The 24,374-nt window shown below is 41.2% G+C and overlaps 1 protein-coding gene across 4 annotated transcripts in view; it reads right to left on the bottom strand.

Annotated features, from left to right (window-relative positions):
* Positions 1-1,188: 1,188 nt before the first annotated feature.
* Positions 1,189-24,374, bottom strand: part of LOC100558405 (cystine/glutamate transporter) — a 53,579-nt gene continuing 30,393 nt past the window's right edge. For all 4 annotated transcript variants that reach the window (XM_008110518.3, XM_008110519.3, XM_016993636.2 and 1 more), the window contains 12 exons: positions 18,685-18,964; positions 15,387-15,513; positions 13,734-13,849; positions 12,851-12,976; positions 11,991-12,090; positions 10,100-10,144; positions 9,222-9,345; positions 8,394-8,497; positions 7,115-7,211; positions 5,438-5,587; positions 3,302-3,476; positions 1,189-2,459 (listed from right to left, as the gene is read on the bottom strand). In XM_008110518.3, the coding sequence (XP_008108725.1) occupies positions 2,395-2,459; positions 3,302-3,476; positions 5,438-5,587; positions 7,115-7,211; positions 8,394-8,497; positions 9,222-9,345; positions 10,100-10,144; positions 11,991-12,090; positions 12,851-12,976; positions 13,734-13,849; positions 15,387-15,513; positions 18,685-18,880 (1,425 nt within the window). In that variant the 5' untranslated portion in view covers positions 18,881-18,964 and the 3' untranslated portion in view covers positions 1,189-2,394. The remainder of the gene's footprint in view (positions 2,460-3,301; positions 3,477-5,437; positions 5,588-7,114; positions 7,212-8,393; positions 8,498-9,221; positions 9,346-10,099; positions 10,145-11,990; positions 12,091-12,850; positions 12,977-13,733; positions 13,850-15,386; positions 15,514-18,684; positions 18,965-24,374) is intronic.

The following is a 24,374-nucleotide window of genomic DNA, read 5'->3' on the forward strand; positions in this document are numbered from 1 at the left end:
CTGTCGGGGGTGCTTTGAATGCAATTTTTCTGCTTCTTGGCAAGGGGTTGGACTGGATGGCCCATGAGGTCTTTTAACTCTATGGTTCTATGATTCTATTATCTAAACTGTAGAATTAATACAGTTTGACACTATCTTAATTGCAATGACTCAGCAACATGGAATCATAGGAGTTATAATTGCATATACACTCTTTCCTGCCAAATAGTGTTGGTGCCTGACTGAACTACAGTTCCCACAAATACATAACATTGATCTGTGGCTGTTAAAATGGTATCAAACTGCATTAATTCTACAGTGTAGATGCACCTTGAGTTGGGATTCAAATCCTGACCTCGTTAGTTCATAATAGTCATTGCAGCCACTAGCTTTCCAGTTAGCAACCCTATCAGCGAAAGCCAGCATGATGTTGTAGTAGTTTGAGTATTGGATGATGACCAGTGTCTAATTCCACACTAGGCCATGGAAACCCACTGGGTTTCTTAACCCCAGAAAATCCCATGATAGATCTGCTTTCAGATTGCTACAAGTTGTAATGACTGGAAGGCACAAAACAATAACATGCCACCTTAATGTCAGCTTCTTCTACCTGTCTGATAGTACAACCAGCATCACCTACAACCACCTTACTTCTTGTAGCACTACCCAAAGCATTTTTAAAGCGACAGCTGTATGTCTAAATGGATCCTCGGTGGTCACAGGTGTATGCGCTACGGCAAACTCATAGGGTTTCCCAGGAATATAAGTCAATTAGCAAACCGTATGATTCCCACCTGTTTTAATGCTTTTTACAAGTTGCTGAAAGCAACATACAAAAATTATCTTCAAATATGCATTTGTTGCCATTTCATATCAATTGTGGGTTTGTATATAAGCTTTACAGTTTAAGATTCCTTTTTACACTTTTAATTCAATTGCTTTCTGGTGGTGGTCAGGATAATAAACGTTTCCAATATATTAATGTGTGTAAATGTATTTGCAGCTCTATATTATAATTTTTAAAAGCTTTTTCTTAAGAGTTTTAGTACAAAAGTACAATTACACAGGCACTTTATTTTTATTTTGTAAATTGAGAAGAAACCTATTGTTTTGCTATATTTTAGAATGATAAGAAAAACCAGTTGAGAGTGGAATTTTTTTAAAAAAATTGCAGCAGGATTTACAAGAAAACAGTCCAGGACAACAAAGTCATTATAATATTTATTATTTATTTTTAAAAAATCCTGAGAACTATAGCAGCTAATTCTGCAATAACTCAATGCATTTGCCAATTCTGAAATATTATCTGATCTAGCTTTACTACAATAAAGCTTCTTTTCTACTCAGGAGGGTATTTGACCCCTATAAATATACATATAGCATTTTGTATATTGTGTTCTTGATTCTTGTCTCTAATTTTATACAATGTATATACCTCAATAACTATTGTATTGCTTGGATTTAATTATAAGTAAGATATTCACATCATGCTGATTGAAAGAAGAACATGGGTCACATCTGAGAGAAAAATAACATAAAGAAGTATGTTCCATATAGTGCAGGCTATACATTTTCCTCTTTCTAAGGGATGTTCCTCTTTAACATCCCTTATCCAGAACTCCAAAAATCCCAAATACTCCAAAAATCTTTGTATTACCTTGATAAATATATGCCTATAACAATTATAACCCATTAAATATTTACTTGATATGGATTGATATAGATAACACTTGTTGCTGTTATTGCCATCAAGTCAGCTTTGACTCTACAAATGGGAAACCTACAAGAGTCCTGGGCATCAAAAACCCACTCAGATCTTGCAAACTCAGGGTTCTTTGACTGAGGGTACATCTACACGATAGAATTAATGCAGTTTGATACCACATTGACTGCCATGATTCAACGTCATAAAATCCTGTAGTTTGGTGAAGTATCAGCACTCTTTGGCAGAAAAGGCTAAAACCTTGTAAAACTACAATTCCCAGGATTCCACAGCATTATGCCATGGCAGTTAAAATGGTATCAATCTGCATTAATTCAACAGTGTAGAGCAGGCATGGGCAAACTCCGGCCCTCCAGGTGTTTTGGACTTCAACTCCCACAATTCCTAACAGCCTACCGGCAAAACCTTCATTAAATGTGTGAAGGACGAAATTTCTCTTGCCAGGATAAAGATTTTGCCCTCTAGTCAATTTAAGGTGTAGCTGAATACTCAAGCATGTTTGTCTCTTTGACCTCTTGGGATATTTTGTATTTAATGTTAAAGGCACTGAACACTCTGGAATCAGTAGGTCCCATGTTGATGTGCAGTAAAGTGAGACATTGAATGTAAGCTAACGGAGAAAAGCTTTACAAAACTGGAGTTTGAAAGTATATGGTACAGATGGTTTTTGTTTGATTTCCTTGTTATGCTCCTTAGTAGGTCCTGATCTCTTGTTGCACCACCTTCAAGAGAATTTGAAGCTGCAGCGTAAGATAATCTGCAACAGGGAAAAGATAAAAGTTAGCCGCCTGAATATTTCATCTATTAGTATTTAAATGTAAAAAGCTACTGCTTCAATAAAAGGGCAAAAACTTAATTAATGAAATTGTTCAATGAAGAACACCATTGCTTCTCCTGCGCCAGTAAAGTCAAAAGATTGTCCATTTCATTGCAAACAAGAAGAATTCCTTTGGCTCAAATGACTTTTAATCATGTCACCATGGTTTCCTTAAGGTTTCATGCAGCATATCTGTCTATGTCCAACTCATCCTTTGGACTTGGTCAAATCAAAAGACTTCACAAATGTAAGCAAACAAAAAAAAAGATTTCACAGATGTGATAGGAGCTAAATCAAGTGTGGGCCAACGTTGGCCATCCAGGTGTTTTGGATTTCAACTCCCACAATTCCTAAAAGCTGTTAGGAATTGTGGGCATTGAAGTCCAAAACTCCTGGAGGGCCAAAGTTTGCCCATGCCTGAGCTAAATGATAAAATGGGAAAGATGCATGCACTTCCCATTTTCTATAATGTTTTGCACATTATATGCATGCATGTGTAGTAAGGAGCAGGCTCTATTACAGGCATGGGCAAACTTCAGCCCTCCAGGTGTTTTGGACTTCAACTCCCACAATTCCTAACAGCCAGTAGGCTGTTAGGAATTGTGGGAGTTGAAGTCCAAAACATCTGGAGGACTGAAGTTGGCCCATGCCTGCTTTATTAGGTCGTTTCTAAGGATCCATAGCTATGGTGGATTGGATTAATCAAGACCTCATTCTGCCATAGTTTTAAGGATACTATACAATTGGATACAATAATTTAAAATTGTTTAGTCTCTACTCACGAAATGTGGTTCGACACCCATTTGGCATTGATCCATTGTTGAGCAAGTAGTACACTGGAAAGCCACTTAAAACCATGGCACATCCAATGCTGATGCTGACTGGGTCAGAATAGAAGGACATTCCCACCGTGAAAAGGCAGATGATAGTAAAGGAAACTGGGATGAAGAGAGGAACCTGAATACAAAAGATTTAAAAAAAACTTTGTTATACATGACTAAATTATTCTGATATAGTCTCTATCTAAGTTTGGAAATTTGTACTATTGTTGTTGTTGATGTTGTTGTATTGCCTCTGTGTCCGCAAAAATTGTATCTGTGGTTTCATTTGTCCATAATTTTGCAATAATTCCCTAGCCAGTATGGGGCTACATTGGCAACGAGCTACTATTATGGTGACTATAGTCCAAAAAAGGAATTTTTCCCAAGTTCAGCCTTTTTTTTCTGCATAAATCAGATTTAGCTGTGATCACAGACGATTGGATTGCATCCAAATCAATATACAATATCCTCTGAAAAGGCACCTTGAATAAAGCATAACGAAACAGACATCCAACTAAGGACCAAGGCATTGACATCTCCTCTGTTCTGATATCAGCCAGCATGCCAACGTCTTAAATCAAGAAACAGCTTCTTAAGATCTATAGAGATATCGCAGGAACTCCTCAGGAAGCGAGAGTCCAAAAGTGGCAGACTAAAACCTGAAACCTCAATCAGTGTCTGAGAGTGGATGAGAAACTCCTCCTGGGCACACCATAAGCAGAGCCGGCCCTAGGTATTTCTCAAGTGTAGGCGGACAGAATTTTGGCGCCCCCCCCCCAACCAATCACTGAAAAATAAAAGTGTTGGATAAGCAAAACTGTTGGATAATAAGGAGGGATTAAGGAAAAGCCTATTAAACATCAAATTACATTAAGATTTTACAAATTAAGTACCAAAACATCATGTTTTACAACAAATCAACAGAAAAAGCAGTCTCGACTGCGCCCCCATATATTTTGCGCCTGAAGCGACCGCTTAATTCGCCTCATTGTTGGACCGGCTCTGCACATAAGACTGGGCGACTTTGAAGGTGCTGAACAGACTGCACTCTGGCACCACGAGATGCGGAGCCAACCTTAGGAAATGGGGCTACAAAGTGGAGTCCATGACACGTAGGTGTGGAGAAGAGCAAACCACAGACCACTTACAACAATGCAGCCTGAGTCCTGCCACATGCACAGAGTCACCAGAGGCACTTGAAGTGGCCAGCTTCTGGTCCAAGGAAATTTAGCATAATGCCAAGTTTTATTATTTCTTAATACAGATTAGCTAAACCTGTATACTCTGGGGTTGAGGTATATAGATAAACCCACATTAAACTTTCCTGCAGGAAAAGATAGGAATATCTTGCCTCTAGCCACAAGAGGGCAATAGGTGAAAACAAATAATGAACTATGGCTGTTCTCTCTTCTGAAGACCTTAACTGTTGCAGAGTGGGTTTTCTGAGATGTCTCCTTAATTCTTCCAAACCAAAGTATCTGCCAAATTTCATTTAGACTACAGCTCCCATCAGCCCCAGAAAGCTGGGTGCTATAAGTGGAGATGTAGTGCAACATGTCTGGAGGGTGGCAGGTTGAGAGAGATTACTTTCATATTTCTTTTTAACTTTTGGTGGGTGTTGGGAAATTAAAAGGTCGGGATTTAAAAAGCAGCTAATTTTATGTAATGCTCTTACTATACTAGTTAAGCCTGAGAAAGACTTCATTGTTTTATTGGGGGGGGGGGGCACAAATTGGGGAACCACTAAACATCATGGAAAAAAGAGAGGGGCTTTTCAGGAAATTCTAGGTGGTCTAGACTCAGAGTAAGATACTAAGAGAGCCTTTTGATTGTTGATTGTGTTGTTTTATGTGGTTATAAGGTTGTTAATTTTGCTGATTTATGTTTTTAATCTATGTTTGATTATGCTTGTCCCCATGTGAGCCGCCCCAAGTCCCTTCGGGGAAATCAAGGCGGGATACAAAAATAAAGTTGTTGTTGCTGCTGGTGCTGTTGTTGTTGTTATTATTACATTTGCCATCTGAAGCCTATAAAGATGACTTTCCAAGAACTTGTAATACAGTAAAATAAAATAAAAATAGGGCAGCAAAGCTTTACCTTGAATGGACTCAGTATCTCAGGATGACGGCAACGATGAACTATAAGGCCAAGGGTAGCTAATCCTATGAAAAGCCACCGGGAGAAGCTGAAGAAGTTCAGTAGGTGGTAAAGATCTCCCACACAAATCATAGCCGTGACCAAAGGAAACTGGGAAGTTATAAAGATAACAGATATGTAATAGTAAACTTCAATCTTAGATGTTAAAACATAATAGAGCTCAGTACTTTAAGGATTTTAAAAATGTTTTCGAACAGCAGTGTCAGGCAGTTTTAAGTAAGTAAATGAGAGCCACTTATTCCAGCAGTTCTTAAAATTTGGGTCTCTTGATGTCTTGGACTTCATCTCCCAGGATTTTTTTTTACTGTTGGCTAAATTCACTAGGATTCCTTGGAGATGAAGGCACAAACACTTGGAGGACCAAAGATTGGGAATCATGATCTTATTCCTAACATCCTCGAGAAGGAATATGATATTCTAAGTGGTCAAAAAGGAATCGGATATTCTAAGTGGTCAAAAAGGAATCTGATATTCTATTTCCATCTCTACTTATCTCCTTATTATCTCACGTTTACCAAAAGTGAAACTAGTTTATCTCAGTGTTATCTTACCACAGTATTAACTCCTCCAGATGGCCAATAATCCCAGTAAAAATAGGGCTACTATGTTTCAATGATACCCAAATCATAGAAATTGTTCTCATTCCACATTATGATTGATTGTATTTGTATGCCATCTTCTGCCCAGAGTGGGACCCAAGACCAATTTCAAAACAATTAAAATATTCAGTAAACTCAGTCATGCCATAAATATAACAGTCTTTCATGTCCTGCTGGAAGGGTACGGGAACAGTGACGTGGGTAGATGTACAGAAGGAATGAAGACAATTGATTGTGCTATGGATATTAAGTTATCCTGGGATTTTAAAAATAAGCAAACACAATACCTCCTGTCCTGGGTTTCATAGGCTCCAGCTGGAGCCGATGAAATTCATATTGGATAAACTGGAACAAGGAGGTGCAACCCCAGTCCTTTCCTATCTTTAGTGGATTTCTTACAATAAAGCCTTTGTTTGTTTCTTTAGCCATTGGTGTCTTTACTTGTCAATCAGTATCCCTAGCTGCTCGCTCTCTCCATTGTAAGCAACTATAGCAGGAATGTGAAACCTGTAACAAAGAGTGGCTCATGCCTTTGGGGGGTTTTTTTTGGTAAAAGAGGAAGATTCCTGTGACTTCAAGTCCTGTGTGCAATCTTCAAACTCCATTTTGAGGTAGACCAAAGAAGAAACATCAAAATCCTTATCCAGGCATTCAGAAGTTTTTTCATCTGGCAAAGAACTCCATGAGATCATGGTCGTCAGAGGCACCCTGTGCTAACCGCACAACCAGTAATCAGAAACACCTATAATATGAGAATCCCCACGTCTTTAAATCAATCTGAATAAACCTATGAACTACAGGCCACTTCTTCACATGCTGGCCAGCTATAGTCCATGGAAACCTAGGTAAAAGAAACAGGTTAGGCTTTAGGATGCTTATAAGTGCCCTCCTTTTATATTTATTCTAGGAAAGCCTAGAATACACATTGGAAAGATGTGCTACATCTTTTTCTTTGTTCAGACTTTCAGAAGAAACTAATAAAGAAAGAATTAGATGCTGTATGAAAAGAAGAGCTTACCATCAGCATAACAGCTGGCAGGGGTGTATGCCTTTGAATGTGGATCATGGAGAAGAGGGAAGGCCACTGACCTTCCCTTGAAGCCACAAACAATGTCCTGCAAGCAGGAAACAAGGAGTAAAAGTAAGCATTCAAGGAATCATTTTATGGAATACATAGACTGCAAGTGTATTATGTTTGAGCACTTTTATACTATCCCTCAACCATCAAAGAACCACCGTAACAATCCATCTTCTTTTATTTCAGAGGTTAAACAGTGTTAGAACTTTGAAGAGTTCTAGGGAATTATGGTTGGTCCACTCAGCTGTATCCACATTGATAACTGGGGCAGGATATAGTGAACGCACAACTCCCTTGTGACAACAGCTTCACTGGTTGCTTGGCTTCTTTTGAGCACAATGCAAAGTGCTGGAGAGCAGCTTTATATGGCTAAGGTCCAGGTTATCTATTCTCCAATATGTGCCTAACCATGTTTTGATCTTCTAAAGAAGAGACATCTAGTGGGGATAGAGAAGAGGATCTTCTCAACCACTGCTCCCAGACTCTGGACCAATATTTTACAGATGAAAACTGAGACACGTGTGCCAAGTAGCATCAGAGTATGGCAACAGTTATTATGAGGAAGAACATACAAGTTAGAACAGTGGTTCCCAATGTGTGGTCTGTGGATCACCAGTGGTTCCCAAGAACTAAAATTTGGTCCGTGGCCTTACTGTTACTACCCATTGCCATAAGAGCAACTGGTTTCATGAAACTCTCTTATAGTGCCAAGGCAACGGAGATGTCAGGAAGGGAGAGGCTGACTACCCGCAAAAGATACGACAACAAGCCTCCTGACTGCTGCTTCTCCTCCTCCCTCCCCCTGAGTAGAGCTGTTCCATATAGCACCTGGAAGCACTTTGAACTCAGTTTGCAGCATCTCGGTGAAGCTGATGACAAAGCCAAAAAGTGGAAGAAGGAGAAAGAAACCAGGAACTTTTAAAAGAAGCTGAAAAAATGGAGCAATAGAGGATTAATTGGGTCTAAAGCTGCAACACTGGGACAGTTGGAGGGTTTGGAGACATGCTTTCTAAAGAGGTTAGACTGGCACTCTCCTGACTATCTGTTTATTTTGGCAAGCCTTGGATGTTTGATTGATTGGGGTAAAGAGCCTTTCTGAATGTGATGTACAAGTGTTCTATGCACTCAAACATTATTTACTGGCACAAACAGCTAGTATAATTTCTCTATATTTCCCTCTCCCATTTGCCAAAACTGGATTAAAACACTAAACTCTGACCTTGAAAATGTAAAAATTCCTCCATTCATGGTTCCAAAACACGACAAGGAAACCAGGATAGGAATCACAGATATAAGGCTCTGGAAAGCTTGGCGTGCAAAACTCTGGAATGGGGGGAAAGGAGGCACAATACATTTATAAACACCAAATATATTAAGAAATGCAACAAACCACCAGTAAAAATTACTATAGTTTGGTAAGTTGATTTGATTTCCAGCTCTCTTTCATTATAATTCTTCCTGTTATGCATCATGTCAAGGATCAGCTGAATTGAATAAGTTCATAAGCACCGATTGGAGCTTGGAAAGGTTGCCTTTAGGACAGCAGCTCCCACAATCCCCCTAATAGGATGACTACACCGTAATTAATAATAATAATAATAATAATAATAATAATAATAATAATAATAACTTTATTTTTATACCCTGCCTCTATCGCCCCAAAGCGGACTCAGGGCGGCTTACATGGGGCCAAGCCTGAATAAAAACAGTAGCAGTATAAAACACAGCAATAGACAAAAACATGCACAATTAAAAAATTTAAACATTAGCCAATAAAAACAAGAACAAATAAAAACATGGATTAAAACTGAGAGATTGTAAAAGTAGACTGGGTAAGGTGCACCATATTAGGGGAACTATTGTCTTTTCCAAACTCCGGGTTTTTTTTACATCTCTTGAGAGCACTATTTAATACAACCAGTGCCTATTTCCCATCATCTAACAAACTGAATTTGTCTTCCATCAACTGTAAAATGACCCCCACCCCACCTCCAAGATTGGGTGGGATTGGGTTGGATGTTAGCAACAATGCTGGCTTTCAACTCACCACAGCTACCGCCTGGGAGGCCAAAACATCTGCTGCTGTCAGTACAGTGTAATAGGAAACATTGGTAAGCATATATCCCACAATCACAGTGATCACAGAGACAATCACAGCCAGAGGAAGATTTCTACAAAAAGAAGAAAATGGGAGGAAAGAGAGGAGACAGTCAGTATAACTGTCCCCATCCTGAATTACATGCAAGCTTCAAACATTTCATGCCTATTAAGCATTGTTTTCTGGTTAACGAAAAGGATCCAGTAGAAAAAAAAACATGGGAGGTAGGATGTCAGATTTAAGTACAGTTTAGTTATGATACAGGTTTAGCAGACCATCATCCTCTAAGTGTTGATCCGAATGTACCCAAAAGATGCAATACTTGGGGAAGATGTTTTTTACTATAACTTCCAGAATGTCCCAGTCCAGCTTCTAAGTGTTGAACAGGAAAAGTAACTTTTCCAAGTTCTGAAATGAAATTTTAAAAATGGAGAGCAGAGAGAGGGCTAGAATGGGAAGGGATTTCTGCAAGCTAGAAGCAGCCATTAAGAAGTCCCCTTCTCATGTTTCTACCAAACAGCCCTATAAGAGGGATAAGAATGAGAAATTGAGAACTCCTTCCCAAAATCTCAAAGACAGGGCCTGTCAGATAGGTTGGATCCAAGTCAGATCAGACTTCATCACTAGTACATTGAATTGCAGCTAGAAATAGACTGGTACTTAGTGAGGTTGTCATACCTGTATTTCAGTTCTGAATATTCTCCATCAATACCATCATCCCCTCCCCACACACACCATTATCCCTTTAGATTTTGAAACTACAGAATCTTTTTTTCCTGACTGTCTCTGAATTTGTCCTTCACAAAACTTTTCTTTCCCAGACTCACCGTTCTGGCTTCACTAGTTCTTCTCTCACAAAACATGTCTGAAACCTGTGCCATGAAAGGAAAAAAGGGGGGAAGGTTGTTCATAATAATAATAATACTTTATTTATACCCCAACATCATCTCCTATAGGATCTCAGGGCAGCTTACAAAACAGCAAACAAAGATGCCATATATAAAATACATAAAATAAAATACATCAACATAAAAACGGAAAAAAAATGAAAACAATAATAACATTACATAAACCAGGTATATAATTTGGAAAAAAAACTCTATTAAAATAGAATCAGATATAAAATGCTAAGTGATTGGCAATCAGTTCTGGTTCCTGTCTAGATGTTATAGAGGCCTGCTGGAAAAACCAATTTTTTAACTCTTTCCTAAAGTGTTGTAGTGTAGGGGCTTGTCTAAGTTCCCTGGGGAGGGCATTCCAGAGCCGGGGGGCCACCACCGAGAAGGCCCTCTCCCTCGTCCCCACCAACTGCACTAAAGACGGAGGCGGGACTGAGAGGATGGCCTCCCCGGCAAATCTTTTAGCCTGCACCAGTTCATAGGAGGAGATGCGGTCACAAAGATAGGCTGGACTCAAATCATGTAGAGTTTTATAGGTGATAACCTGTGGGGATTTGTAAAAGGCACCATGATGGGTTGACTGAAAGGACATGTGTCAGCAGCTGATTGGCTAAGTGTGCCAGGAGTCAATATTCTGATTGGCTACTGTCTAGTTTGCTGCTGAGAGAAACGGTTTGCACAGGCATTTTACCTCAGAGAGCGAAGAGGTAACAGCTAGGGAATTAATGGCTGCTGATTCTCTGAAGCCTGATAATTTATAAGGCAATTAGGCATATTTAAAGACTGTTTTAAAAGGACTGTTTATTCCCTCTGTTCTCTGAAGCCAGAGAGGCTACTGTATATATTGTTGCTCTGTTCAACCTATTGAACAGAACAACAATATATACAGTAACTGTAAAGTTACTGTTTCTTATTTCACAGACCTGAGTGGCACGTTGTTACACTGCAGGATAAACTTTGGTTCAGAAGCCATGGTAAAGCGTCTATTTATTTACATCTACAACATCCAACATAACCAGCACTTTGAATTGGGATCAGAAACTTATTGACAGCCAGTAAACCTATTTCAAGAACAATGAGAGGTCTTTAGAGGGTATTACCAGTATACAAGCCAATCCAGTATACAGGCAGTCCCCAAGTTAGAAACATCCAACTTACAAATGACTTGTAGTTAAAAATGGGGGTGAGACAACAGGAAATGAGAGAAATCTACCCCTAGGAAGGGAAATCCATTCCTGAAGGAGTGGTCATGGGGAAAAGGTGTCTCCACTGAAGCTTTAGCACAATTCCTTGTTTCTAAAACAAGCGAAATCTTTCAAAATCAAATTATCTCAGAATGTGAGGTGAAATCTTCTGAACAGGGGCACAAACAGCAAAACGAACTCAACAGGAGGTAACCCTTTCCTAAGCTATCCAGAGTATATGTGTGTGTGTGTGTGTGTGTGTATGTATGTATGTATGTATGTGTGTGTGTGTATGTATGTGTGTATATATAATTACTGTTCTGACTTACATACAACTTCAACTTAAGAACAAACCTACAGAACCTATCTTGTTCATAACTTGGGGACTGCCTGTAGTAGTTTGCAACAGGGCTCTGGGAGGCTATGGTTTTAATTCCCGCTAAGCCATGAAACCCTCTGAGCAATTTACATTCTCTCAATCTTAAAGGAAGGCAATGACAAACCTCCTCTGAATAAATACTGTCAAGGAAACCCCATGATAGGATGGCCATATGTCAGAGTTGACTTGAAGGCACACAACAAAAACAAAAACAACAAAAGAGGGTATTGTGAAAACATATATGAACTCTGCATACCATCCTGAATAGGCAAACATTCCTGCATAAAAAGCTAGTGGTAGTTTGTCCAGAACCAGCATCTGATTGTTGAAAGCATCCTGGAAATTTTCTGTGTGACCTAAAGAATATCATGTAGTTAGAAGTGACAGGAACTTTTGAAAGTTGACAATAAAAAGCCTTGTACTACCATAAGATAACATTTGTACTGCAAACCATCACATATTTGGGATGCACTTGCTGAAGTGGCTCTAAGGCACATGGGCTCATGTCCAGTAAAGTAAGTTCAAGTCCTAGACTTTTGGTTACTGCTTGTAACATGCCTATCTCACTGAAAAAAACATAATCAAGATAATAGCTAAATAATGTTTGATGTGACTACATATATGGGAGGACTATAGTCCACTCCACACTTTTCAGGACATCTTTGAAAGAACAGAATGAGGTTACCGCATGATTGGGTTGTGACCTGATCCATAATGAGCAATGAAAAGTTGGACAGGAAGACATACAATGGATACAAGAGATAGCTGCAGTTTTGAGCAGGTCTAATTAAGACATGTTGATGTTGGAATAATATATTTAATAATATTATATATTGTTAACCCTACTGTGCTCATGCATGCACATGTGCTGAGGTGCAGATTTATGGAGGCCTTTTTCAGGCTTTTCTAAACACAGTGCATGAATTCCTAGGTTTCTTTCCTTTAAATTAGTACTTTTGAGAATTATTTTTAATTAACCCCTTCTGGCCTCTTGCTGCCTGGCAGTGGACACCTTTTTGAATACACTCTGATGTTGCTTGAACCCAAGTCCCAATATTTAGGTGTGAAATGTTGGTATGTAATGATGACAATCACAACATCAAAAACATGGAATACCTTGGGCTAGAAGCATCATGCCTGGCACAATGATGAGAGCAAGAGCTGCCAACTTAATGATGGATAAAATAGTCTGAATCCTGGCACTCCAGCTGACACTCCAGGAGTTCAAAATTAGGACAATGTCTGATTGAAAAAAAGGAAAAAGCATTGGAGTGGCATGAAGGCATTAGTCAAGTTATGCATGCATGCATACATACATTCATAAATATCTACCAGAAGTTGGTCATAGAGTCACCCTGGAGGACCTAGAATTTCCTAAAGAGCTGCTTTCACAGATAAAAAGAAATTGCATTTTTAAATTCACAGTTTTTCCACCTTTGTTGAGATCCTGCACTCCTAACCCTCACAAAAATAAAGGACCTACTGTATAATGGAATAATCTGTGACTATTAAAGGAAACTATATGACTGTATTTCAATAATTAAGATCCAATTCCAATTGTTCATTCTGACTATACATATAAAATTAATAGAATTAATGCATGTGTTAACTTATCAATCAGCCATGTTGATAGCCCACCTTTTCCCCAAGAGTGGAATACATTTCAGTTTACAGAATAAAAAGAGATACACATAAAACCATATATAGCAAAAAAGTACAAAAAGTTAAAATAATACTGTATTACCTATGGAATTAAAACTATACAAAACATTGATTTAAAATGCAGATTAAGAGCAGTAGAGCACTTGAACAAAAAAAGTCATTATATAAAATAATCTATCCCAGTTAGAATAGAAAAGTCTTCACTTGATAGCCAAAGGACAGCAAGAAGTGAGCCAACCTAGAATCCAACAATTGTTTCAATGGCCCTACTCTAATTGGAAGTAGCCATTAAGTCCCTGTGGATGTGAAATGGTAAGTATTTCTATTTTCAACTTACAGTAGCCGAGAAGAGCAACAAGTTTCACAGCCAGCAGTGGAGCTGGACAGGGGGCAAAAAATGGCTCCAATATGTAACGTCCAAATGCCAAGGAAACCACCGCACTATTGGCTGGCCTGAAGAGAAAAAAGTGGGTTATATTCCTTGATGAGACCTCAAAGCTATGCAAGATGGTATTTATTTGCCAGGTGAAGTTGTTCAGCCACTGCACTGAGTTGTCTTCTGTGCCATCAGTCTTTCCAATACAGTAGACTCTCACTTATCCAACATAAATGGGGAGGCATAAGTGAAAATGTTGGATAATAAGGAGGGATTAAGGAAAAGCCTATTAAATGTCAAATTATGTTATGATTTTACAAATTAAGCACCAAAACATCATGTTTTACAATAAGTCTGCCACTTGTTTGGGAGCATGGCTGCACTTGTGCTGTTGTTGGGCATGTTGGCGAGACTCTACTGTATATGTAGGAACAGTTACTGGCAACTGTAAGATGTCGCTGTAAGAGAAAGCTAGTCTGAGGTTTTAATGAGAATATTGGAAACATCTGGGTAGAATTGTATGCTTACAGGCCTTGATCAAATGACCCATTGAAATGATCTTACTTTGACTCAGGTGCTATTAGAGGAGATAAGTCTTGGGAGTGGGGGAGATGACAGGAGTTGGGAAATAAGCTTATAGGCTTGTTAGAGACCCCCAAGACAAACTGGCCAGCAGGACACAGTTTTCCTACCCATGTTTTTTCCTAACCTGCTTCATAAGATGCCTAGACCTTTTGTGTGCTACTCTATAATCCTTGGAGAAATGTGAAAAATTGCTTATCATCTGAAGATATATCCCACAAAGCCAATTAAAGCATAGTGTTTAACTGCTTTCACAGCTCTGATGTGTAATACAATATGGCCTCATCTGCAGTGTTTGCTTTTTGTTTGTTTTTTAAACACTTTCTAGCCACAAATGGATGAATTTGTGGATGCAGAATCCATGGATATCAAGGCGGCTAACAATCCATACTAGACAAGTTTTAAAAGAGCAATACAAAAGTTTTTTAAAACAATTAAATAGCATGAGTGTGGTAAAAACAGGATTAAAATAAAGTAAATACACTAAAATGGCCTTTAAAATTCATATCCCATGCAATCCCACCCAAAGCTATTAAAATCAATATTGTTAAAAACTATATAGTGCCCCAGCCCTTTCTTTCAAACTTTCTGTATTAAAAGCCTGTCAGAATGAAAAAGGTTTTCCTTCACACTTTAAAAGCTTTGGACTTCAAGCTCCTATCAATTCCCTTCCCATCAACCTCCCATCAAGTACAGCCAATAATAAGGGATTTAGTCCAATGCATCTGGAGAGCCAAAGGTTCCTTATATCTGCTGTACTATATGCTGCTATTCCAACTGGGTATTGTCAACACAAGTCAAAATGAAAGCAATGTGTTCACATATTTGTTACTTACACAATATTGCAGAAATTCAATCTGGTCATTCGCCTAGGTTGTCTTTTTTTTTATCTGTTTCTGAAGTCAGTCAGGGTGAAGCTAAACATTTAGCAAATATTTAACTATATATCATATATAAAAGTACACCAAATGGTTTAGGGGTATTCCTTTCTCACCTTCACGTTTATAGCAGGTTGCAGATGGAAATATTTACCTTATAGCAAAGTACTCAGCCCATAGAAACAAGAAACCTGGCAGAGGGCCCAGGGTCTCCAAGATATAGATGTAATGACCTCCAGACTTTGTGATACGTGTGCCAAGTTCTGCATAACTCAAAGCACCTGGAAGTATTCAGGTAGAAAAATGTGTTAGCAAATCACATAGAGAACTTCTCTGCTTATCAGATTTGAAAGGGTTTTGATATCCTTCAAAATTGCTGAAATATCAGTAGAAAAATAGGCTTCAGTGAAATCCTCACTAGTCCTTTACTGGAGGCCACGTCTATGTGGCCCATGAGATCCTTCCCATACTGAGAACTGGCACTGATACTTTAAAAAGACTTTCTGTACCCTGAAGGTAAACACAGATATTCTTCCACATGCACTGGAGTTAGGGGTGCAGGGTCCTCACTAAAATGAGGAAAATCGGAATAGAACTCACACTATTTTTTTTTTAAAAAAAACCTGAGATAACACTTCTCAAACAATCTCTAGATCATATAGCATGGACTTCTGGTGGAGATTGTCCAAAAGGTTACACTGGGGGACCTAGAGATTACTAGAGAGAACATTTTAAATCAAATTCAAGAAAAATCTGTACTGTTCTGTTATCCGAGTGGAGGTCAAAAGGGGTGCTAGACAGAGAAGCACAGTCCATTTTATGGGAGAGGAGGGGGGTTGAAGGACTAAAACAATTTCCCCGTTTTCCTGTTATTCCCCTCACCCATGTCGCTGTTGTGGAACCAGCCCTCACCCATGGAGCCCTACACCGCCCATCAAATGGCGTAGGATGACTTCCAGTGGGGCTCCATGGCTTAACTGAGCACTGCAACCACCAATACAGAAGCTGCCCCATGTTCTATAAGGAACAATGAGGCTTTGGCAAAGCGGTGACACTTCCCCACGTGGCATGGGGAAACGTCAACTGGTGGCCAGGGCACCAGGATTGCCACACTATTTCCATGATTTGTCACAGAGGTTGGCGAATCATGGTGCTGGACCTCATCCATGTGTTAAGGTCCTTAGGACTATGTGTGTATGTGACTTCAGGTTGCCTGTCAACCTATGGTGATCCCATGAAATTTTCTTAAGAGTTTTTATTTTATTTTATTTTATTTATTGGACTTGTTGGAAGAGAAAGGTTTTACAGGCTTTCCGAAAGGCAGGTAGGTCTCGGGTGGTTCGAGTTTCAACTGGCAAGGCATTCCATAAATAAGGGGCTACAATCGAGAAGGCTCTCTGCCTAGTAGAAGACAAATGATAGGTCCGGATGTTAGGGACTTCAAGCAAATTTTGGTCTTTAAACTAATCTCTCAATCTCTCTTCCCCCCCCCCCCCACTCCTAAAGTATCTTTAGCACTTTATTGTTAAGTTCCAGACAATATCCCCAAGACAGTTCTTTCTGGGATTATTTGGAGCTATTACAGTTGGGCAGTGCAAAGGGGGGACAATTTCATCTGTTATTTTTTGGAGAGAAATTCAAGCATTTACCCATGTTGCCGTTGTGGAAACAACCTTTATTTATGTCATGGGAAGTGGAGAGGGGGAATAACTGGCAAAAATGGGGAAAATGGTTTTCCTCCTTCAACTACCCCCCCCCCCCCCCGTAATAAAATGAACTATCCTTCTCTGTCTAATCAAAACACAAACATCAAACCAGTAAATGTGGAGTGCTGACTGTAGGGTGCTTTTGAAAAAGAAAATGATAGGATGCCTGTTATTTAATCTGGACTTCCTATATGGTGTAGCTCACGATGGGGCAGTCCATAGTGGGTCCAGTGAGAGTGGGGGAAATTGCACTCCAGACTCTCCAAAGTTATCCAGCCATAACTTAGAGGACGGGCCGCAGCTGAATTGCAGGGTACACATCTGGTACACAGAACATCTCAGGTTCAACCATGAATATATTCCTGTAAGGCTAGGAAGGGCTCTCAAAATCCCGGAGGAGAGATGCCAGCCAGCGTAGTCAAGGGGTGTGTGCCAATCAACCCAAAGAGGTAAGATTCTAAATGTAAGAGCAGCCTTTGCATTGATCCAAGAAAATCATTCACATTGATAGTGATGCACTCTGACAGTCTTGAAGCCATACCTGGAGGCTCTAAGAAATCCACAATGGCTCCATATGTGCATGCATGAAGATGCCATATGGTCAACAGCTTCCTTAGAATTTAACATGAGTTATTTTTAATCAAAACTTCTGGCCTGCAGGTTTCCTACATTAGGCACTACAAGCAATTCAAATGGAATCACTTCACAGAATTTATTATGGTGGAGTACTTCCATTGAACATTTCCTCGTTGCTTTCAGCCTCCTTTCGGGTAAAGAAAGGAGATTCTATTTTGGCTCTAGTGCTTTGTATCTGTACATATAAATTATGGACTGGGCTGATATGAAAATAAAGAATAATAAGAAAGAACAAACAGAAGCCCTGAAATCGGCCATTCACAGTTGTTATTGTTATTATATTCATTTATATTCCCCTTTTCTCTCAATATTGAGATTCAAGGTGGCTAACAACATTTTTCAAAACAGCACAAATTAAAACTAAATAAAAGATTCAATAAAAGTATCAGGAGATAGTAATTTAAAAACAAACAATGTGTAAAGTTTAAAACATTAAAAAATTTAATGTATTGTCGAAGGCTTTCATGGCCAGAATAATTGGGTTGCTATAGTTTTCCGGGCTGTATGGCCATGTTCCAAAAGCATTCTGTCCTGACATTTTGCCCACATCTATGGCAGGCATTGCCAGGACAGAATGCTTCTGGAACATGGCCATACAGCCCAGAAAACTCACAGCAACCCAAAAATTAAAATGTATTAAAAGGTTACATGTTGTTTTTGTTGGTACTGTGTTCCTTCAAGTCATTTTTGGCCTATGAAAACCCTATCATGGTTTTAGGCCCTTAAAATTACCTATCTACAGGGCACTATTTAAATCTCCATTGTATAAATTTCAGTTAAGGATTCTAGTATCCTTTCTCCCAATCTGACACATTCCACATACTATTTTGGACCAATTCTATACAGCCTCAGCTAACATGGCAAAATAGAAGGGTCGGTGAGAATTGCTGTCCAAGGCATTTGAAGGAAATTAGTTGGGCTTCTCAGCCCCAAAATCTCTAGCAGTGCCTGTAATATAAACCCTGTGGTTCTATAGGATTTTGCATAATAGTTAGAGTGGAACCAATAGTGCTATATTTGCACAATGTATACGGTCCCCAGGAGATGGAAAGCGCCAATCAATAAGTTTCCTGGCTGAGAAGATGGAGAGAAAAGAAACTCACCACGCACCAAACATAGAGAGAATCCCACAGGCAAACCAGACGATCAAAGAGAGACCCACGTTGCCAGAATTTTTCAGCACGCCTTTGGGAGAGATGAATATGCCGCTCCCTATCATGCTGCCAATGAGAAGTGAGAAAGCTCTCAAGAGAGTGATTTTCTTCCTCAGAAAGACAGCTTCTTCTTTCTTCTTAGGTTTTGCCATGGCTTATTGTGATTCTGGGAGGTTGGAAGTGTATTCAGCTGACCCGAGTTGCCCAGGAATTCTTTCCCTGGTCTTCCAATCAACCTAGGTCAAATATGTGAGAGGGTATTTTTAAGAAGCAATTTTAAAGAGAGAACTCTATACTATGAAGCCTGTACAGGTTTTTCAAACCCTTTGCCTCCCAAAACAATGTGGTAATAGGGACAACACTGTAAAATTAAGTTATTTGTAACAAAGGATTCCCCCAGCCAGGCTTTGAAGCTGCAAGGCCATTCAATGCTAATCAAAGTGACCAACTGCAACATTCACACTTGCCTCAAGCAGACAAGAGTTCTTTCTCCCACCCTGGACATTCCACAGATATATAAACCTCACTGGCCTAGTTTCCAACAGACCAAACAACCTCTGAGGATGCCTGCCATAGATGTGGGGAAAATGTAAGGAGAGAATGCTTCTGGAACATGGCCATACAGTCCGGAAAATTAACAGCAACCCAATTAAGTTTTTTATTTGAACTTATTTATTTATTGTGTCAGAAGCGAACCAAGGGTACAAGCTGTAATGTATTTGAGAACATGAACAAAGTTTTAAAAACTTGGCATTATATTAAATGTCCTTTGACCAGTAGCTGGCCACTTGGAGTGCCTCTGGTGTTACTATAAGAAGGTCCTCCATTGTGCATGTGGCAGGGCTCAGGCTGCATTGTAGTAGGTGGTCTGTGGTTTGCTCTTCTCCACACTCACATATCATGGACTCTACTTTGTAACCCCATTTCTTAGGTTTGGCTCTGTATCTCGTGGTGCCAGAGCGCAGTCTGTTCAGCGCCTTCCAAGTCGCCCAGTCTTCTGTGTGCTCAGGAGGGAGTCTCTCATCCGGCGCCAGCCACAGATGGATGTTCCATGTTTTAGCCTGCCACTTTTGGACTCTCACTTGCTGGGGTGTTCCTGCGAGTATCTCTGTAGATCTTAGGAAACTATTTCTTGATTTAAGGCATTGGCGTGCTGGCTGATATCCAAATAGGGGATGGTCCGGAGATGTCATTGCCTTGGTCCTTTCATTACTGGCCGCTACTTCCCGGTGAATGTCAAGTGGTGCAATGCTGGCTAGACAGTATAATTTCTCCAGTGGTGTGGGGCGTAGGCATCCTATGATAATACAGCATGTTTTAATGTGATGGGATGTCATGCAGCCAGATCCCAGGGCTGAATTTCCAAGCCCTGAATCTGACTTCATAACATAAACATGCGAGCACCTGGCGGGAGAAGATAAAATGAGCCTGGGAACTCAGGGGTGAAAGTATAAACAATTATAATTGCTGTAGTGTGGGGGGGATAGAAACCTTGGTGGAAATGTGATCCAGAAGGTGGGGTTTGATGATGATATTTGCGTGTGATATTACGTTGCATCAGAAGTGATAAAATTAGATGTATGTAAACATTAGGTCATTCTCGACTTTTCCAAAGTCATGTATTCTTCAATAAAGATTGTGTTTGAGAGCAGCTGTCTTTGATCTGCGTTCAGACTGGTCCTTTGAAGTAAGCCTGACATTAAAGTCGAGAATCCCATTTCTCACCCTCCTGCGGAATTCGCAGTGAAGTGATAATGAGCGAGGAAGAAGATCAAAGCCCAAATGAGGCAGAGAGGCCTTTGCAAGGGGCCCGGCCGAAGAGAGAAGAGACGCTGCAAGCCATAGCTTCCTCTACGGGGTACCCCAAGCCGAACGGCGTGACCCAGAGAATTCCCAGGCTCGGAAGAGGCGTCTCTGCAGCTGCAGAAACCAGTTGGGGATCTGGAGGAAGTATGCCGGAGACCGTGGCCCTGCGGTTATCCATCCTGGAAACTAATTTATCCAGGCTGTCGGAAACCGTGGGGAGATTGGTGCCATTATTGGAAGAGAATCTCCAGAAGGAGGCCAGCCGATATGGCGCCGAGAGAGAACCAAGCAAAGAAGGAGATTGGAGCCAGAGGGGCCAGCGGGCGTCAACGCAGAGCCCCGTGGCGGCAAGGGACGAGGGAGATGAGGAATACTGGCAGGAGCTGCAGTTCCGGGACAGCATGGCGCGAGAAGTGGAGCGTCAGCGAGCCCTGGGGACCCTGAGGCCGCCGTCTCCAACAGAGCTCCCAACCCCCCGAATGGGCGTCGGGGTGGAAAGGCCACTGGGGCCAGGGATCGGGTCCAGTGGATTCGCAGACGAAGGCGGAGAGGAGCGGGGGGTCCAAGAAGAGGAGGAGGATGTGCCGTACGACGAGGAAAGGCGAGATGAGGGGGCTACAGCTAGGCCAGTATGCGGATGGGCGGAAGAGCCAACAGCGGCGGCAGACTTCCAGGAGCCGCGCAGAATGACCACCGGAGTGGGGCGCGGCGTGTTCCAAGGAGCCGCCCGAGGAAACCTGATGCAACCCTTCCCCATGCCGCCCAGACAATATCAAAGGGCTGCAGAATGGATGCCTAGAAGGGAAGATCTCAAGCTGGAATACGGAGGGGAATCAGAGGAACTGAACTTTTTTCTAATTAGCATTAGAGGATACATGGAAGACAACGCACACACATTTCCCTCCGAAGCAAGCAGGGTTCGAGCCATCGGCAACACACTAAAGCGAGGAGCAGCCAGCTGGTATGTGCAATTGCATGCCAGACGCGACCCATGCCTGAGGTCAGTGCCCCGCTTCCTCGCCGCACTGGAGAACCGGTTCAGAGACCGGCTAGAGCAATTGAGGGCTCGAGACCAGCTGAAAGGAATAAAACAGAGGGACAAAACGGTGCCCGAGTACGCAGAGGAATTCCTCCACCTCGCGGAAAGGGTACCGGAGTGGTCTGAAGTAACCAAAGTGGAACTATTTAAAGAGGGACTACGCCCCGAGATTTTCAGCTGGGCAGCGCACAGAGACGACCCCGAGACGCTCCAGGGATGGATTCAACTAGCGGGGCGCGTCGAATCTACCCTGGCACAAGTAAAGCGCTTCAGGAGCAGCAGCGGCCAGCAAAGACCGGTGGCGAGAGGTCGAGGAGAAACGAGGAAGCAAGAAAGACCCGGAGGGAGGCCGGGGATTCCCTCCAGAGGAGACGACAACAAACCTAAACCGGGATGCTTTGTATGTGGGAAGACGGGCCACCGAGCAGCGGAATGCTGGGCCCGGAAGGGGGAGCCGCCAAAAGCCCCAAAGCCCAAGCCAGCAACCGGGAGGCGTGTGGAAGAGGAGGTGCAGGCCCCAGAATCTTCGGAAAGATTGGTGAGTCGGGACAAACGCATGATAGTAGTACCAATTTGCCTCTCGGGGCTAGAAAATCGGGCCACCTGCAAGGCGTTTGTAGACTGCGGGTGTTCTAGGAACATTATAACCCCAGAATTAGCAGGAGCGCTGAAATGCCAGCAGATGGCACTTGACTCCCCAATTGCATTTTCGCAGCTAGATGGATCAGTCGCTGCTGGGGAAGTATCTACAAAGGAATTACGGGGAGTTCCATGCAAAATAGGCAAATGGGGAGGAAGAATATCCTTTGTGATAGCCCCTATTGCCACATACCATGTAATATTGGGGATACCATGGCTCGAACAAGCAAATCCTGAAGTAGATTGGAGAGGAAAAAGCTTAGCATTTAAAGAACAGCAGATGCAATGGGAGATAAGCAAAATTGCAGAAGAAGAGGACGAGGAAGACGAAGCAGGGGAAATAGACCCACAGCTATTGCCACCTGAATACAGAGACTTTGCGGATGTTTTCAATCAGAAAGAGGCCAGTAAATTGCCTCCCAAAAGAAATATAGAAGTAGGGATTGAAATAACCCCAGGAGCAGACTTACCAAAACCAAAAGTGTATCCCATGTCTGTGCAAGAGAAGGAGGAATTGAGAAAATACATTGATAAAAACCTGGCTCGAGGCTTCATTAAGCCATCTAATTCTCCTCTCGGGGCTCCAGTGTTATTTAGGAGAAAGAAAGACAATTCCCTGAGATTGTGCATTGATTATCGAAATTTAAACGCAATTACCAAGGACAATAAATACCCTATGCCCTTAGTCAAGGATTTAATTACCGTATTGAAGAAAGGGAGCATATTTACTAAACTGGATTTAATTGAAGCGTATCATAAATTAAGGATCAAACCGGAGGATACTTGGAAAACCGCATTTTCCTGCGCATTCGGCCATTTTGAATACGAAATTTTGCCTTTCGGGTTAAAAAATGGAAGCGGCTGCTTTATGCAGCTTATAAATGAAATACTACACCCGTTATTGTACAGAGGGGTGTTCATATTCCTTGATGATATCTTGATCATTTCTGAAGATAAGGAAAAGCACGTAAAATTGGTCCGGGAAGTTTTGCAGAGACTAAGAGAAGCAAAGCTGTACGCAAAACTGTCCAAATGTGAATTTAATAAAACTCAAATTGACTTTCTGGGATATCGGATGTCTCCAGAAGGGTTAGCTATGGATCCAGCTAAAGTAGCAGATGTGAAAGAATGGGGAGTGCCTCAAACGAGGAGGCAATTACAATCATTTCTGGGGTTTGCAAATTTTTACAGACCCTTCATAAAAGGCTTTGCACAAATAACCGCACCCCTTACAGAACTTTTAAAAACAAAAGGGAAAGGGGAGACAGCAAAAGTGAAAGCTCCCGGCGCCAAACTGAGTTGGACGCCAGAATGCCAAAAGGCATTCGAGACCTTAAAAGAATGCTTCACTGAAGGACCCATCCTAAAACACCCTGATATCAGGAGCCCTTTCATAATCCATTGCGATGCCTCAGACTGTGCGTACGGGGCAGTGCTATTGCAAAAGGATCAAAATGGGAACTTAAAACCCTGTGGATATTTGTCACGGAAGTTCAGCGAAACTGAAAAAAGTTGGCCAATATGGGAAAAAGAGGCATTAGCCATATTAAAAGCCTTAGAATGCTGGCGACACTTCCTCGAAGGAAGCGGAATCCCATTCGAAATTTGGTCTGACCATAAGAATCTCCAGTATTTAAAGTCTCCTAGAAAATTGTCCCCCAAACAAATCAGATGGGCGCAATACTTCAGCAGATTCGATTTCCAATTAAAGTTTTTTCAAGGGAAACAGAATGTCTTGGCAGATGCTCTTTCACGCATGCCTCAACACGAAGGCCTAACCACAGCAAAGGAGGGGACAATATTCTCTGACAAACAATGGGGCTTAGCTGTCAGGACAAGAGCACAAACCCAAAAGGAGGACACGGCTTTTGTCGAACTCGGCGGGGAAGATAACTGGGGAAATGAACTAAAACAGTCTTATAAAGGAGATCAATGGATCGCGTCCAACGCAGAAAAGGGGGACCAGAAGGGGGGATTTTGGTTTGTAAACAAGAAACTGTATATCCCAGCAATATTAAGGATTAAGATTCTGCATCGTTTTCACAACAACCAGAGCGCTGGTCATACAGGAATTACCAAAACAACAAAGGCAATAGCAAAACATTGTTGGTGGCCAGGAATGAGGAAGGACATAAAGAATCATGTTGTCCAATGTGATGATT

Source organism: Anolis carolinensis, chromosome 5 (genome assembly GCF_035594765.1).
Source record: "Anolis carolinensis isolate JA03-04 chromosome 5, rAnoCar3.1.pri, whole genome shotgun sequence".
Lineage (NCBI taxonomy): Eukaryota > Metazoa > Chordata > Lepidosauria > Squamata > Dactyloidae > Anolis > Anolis carolinensis.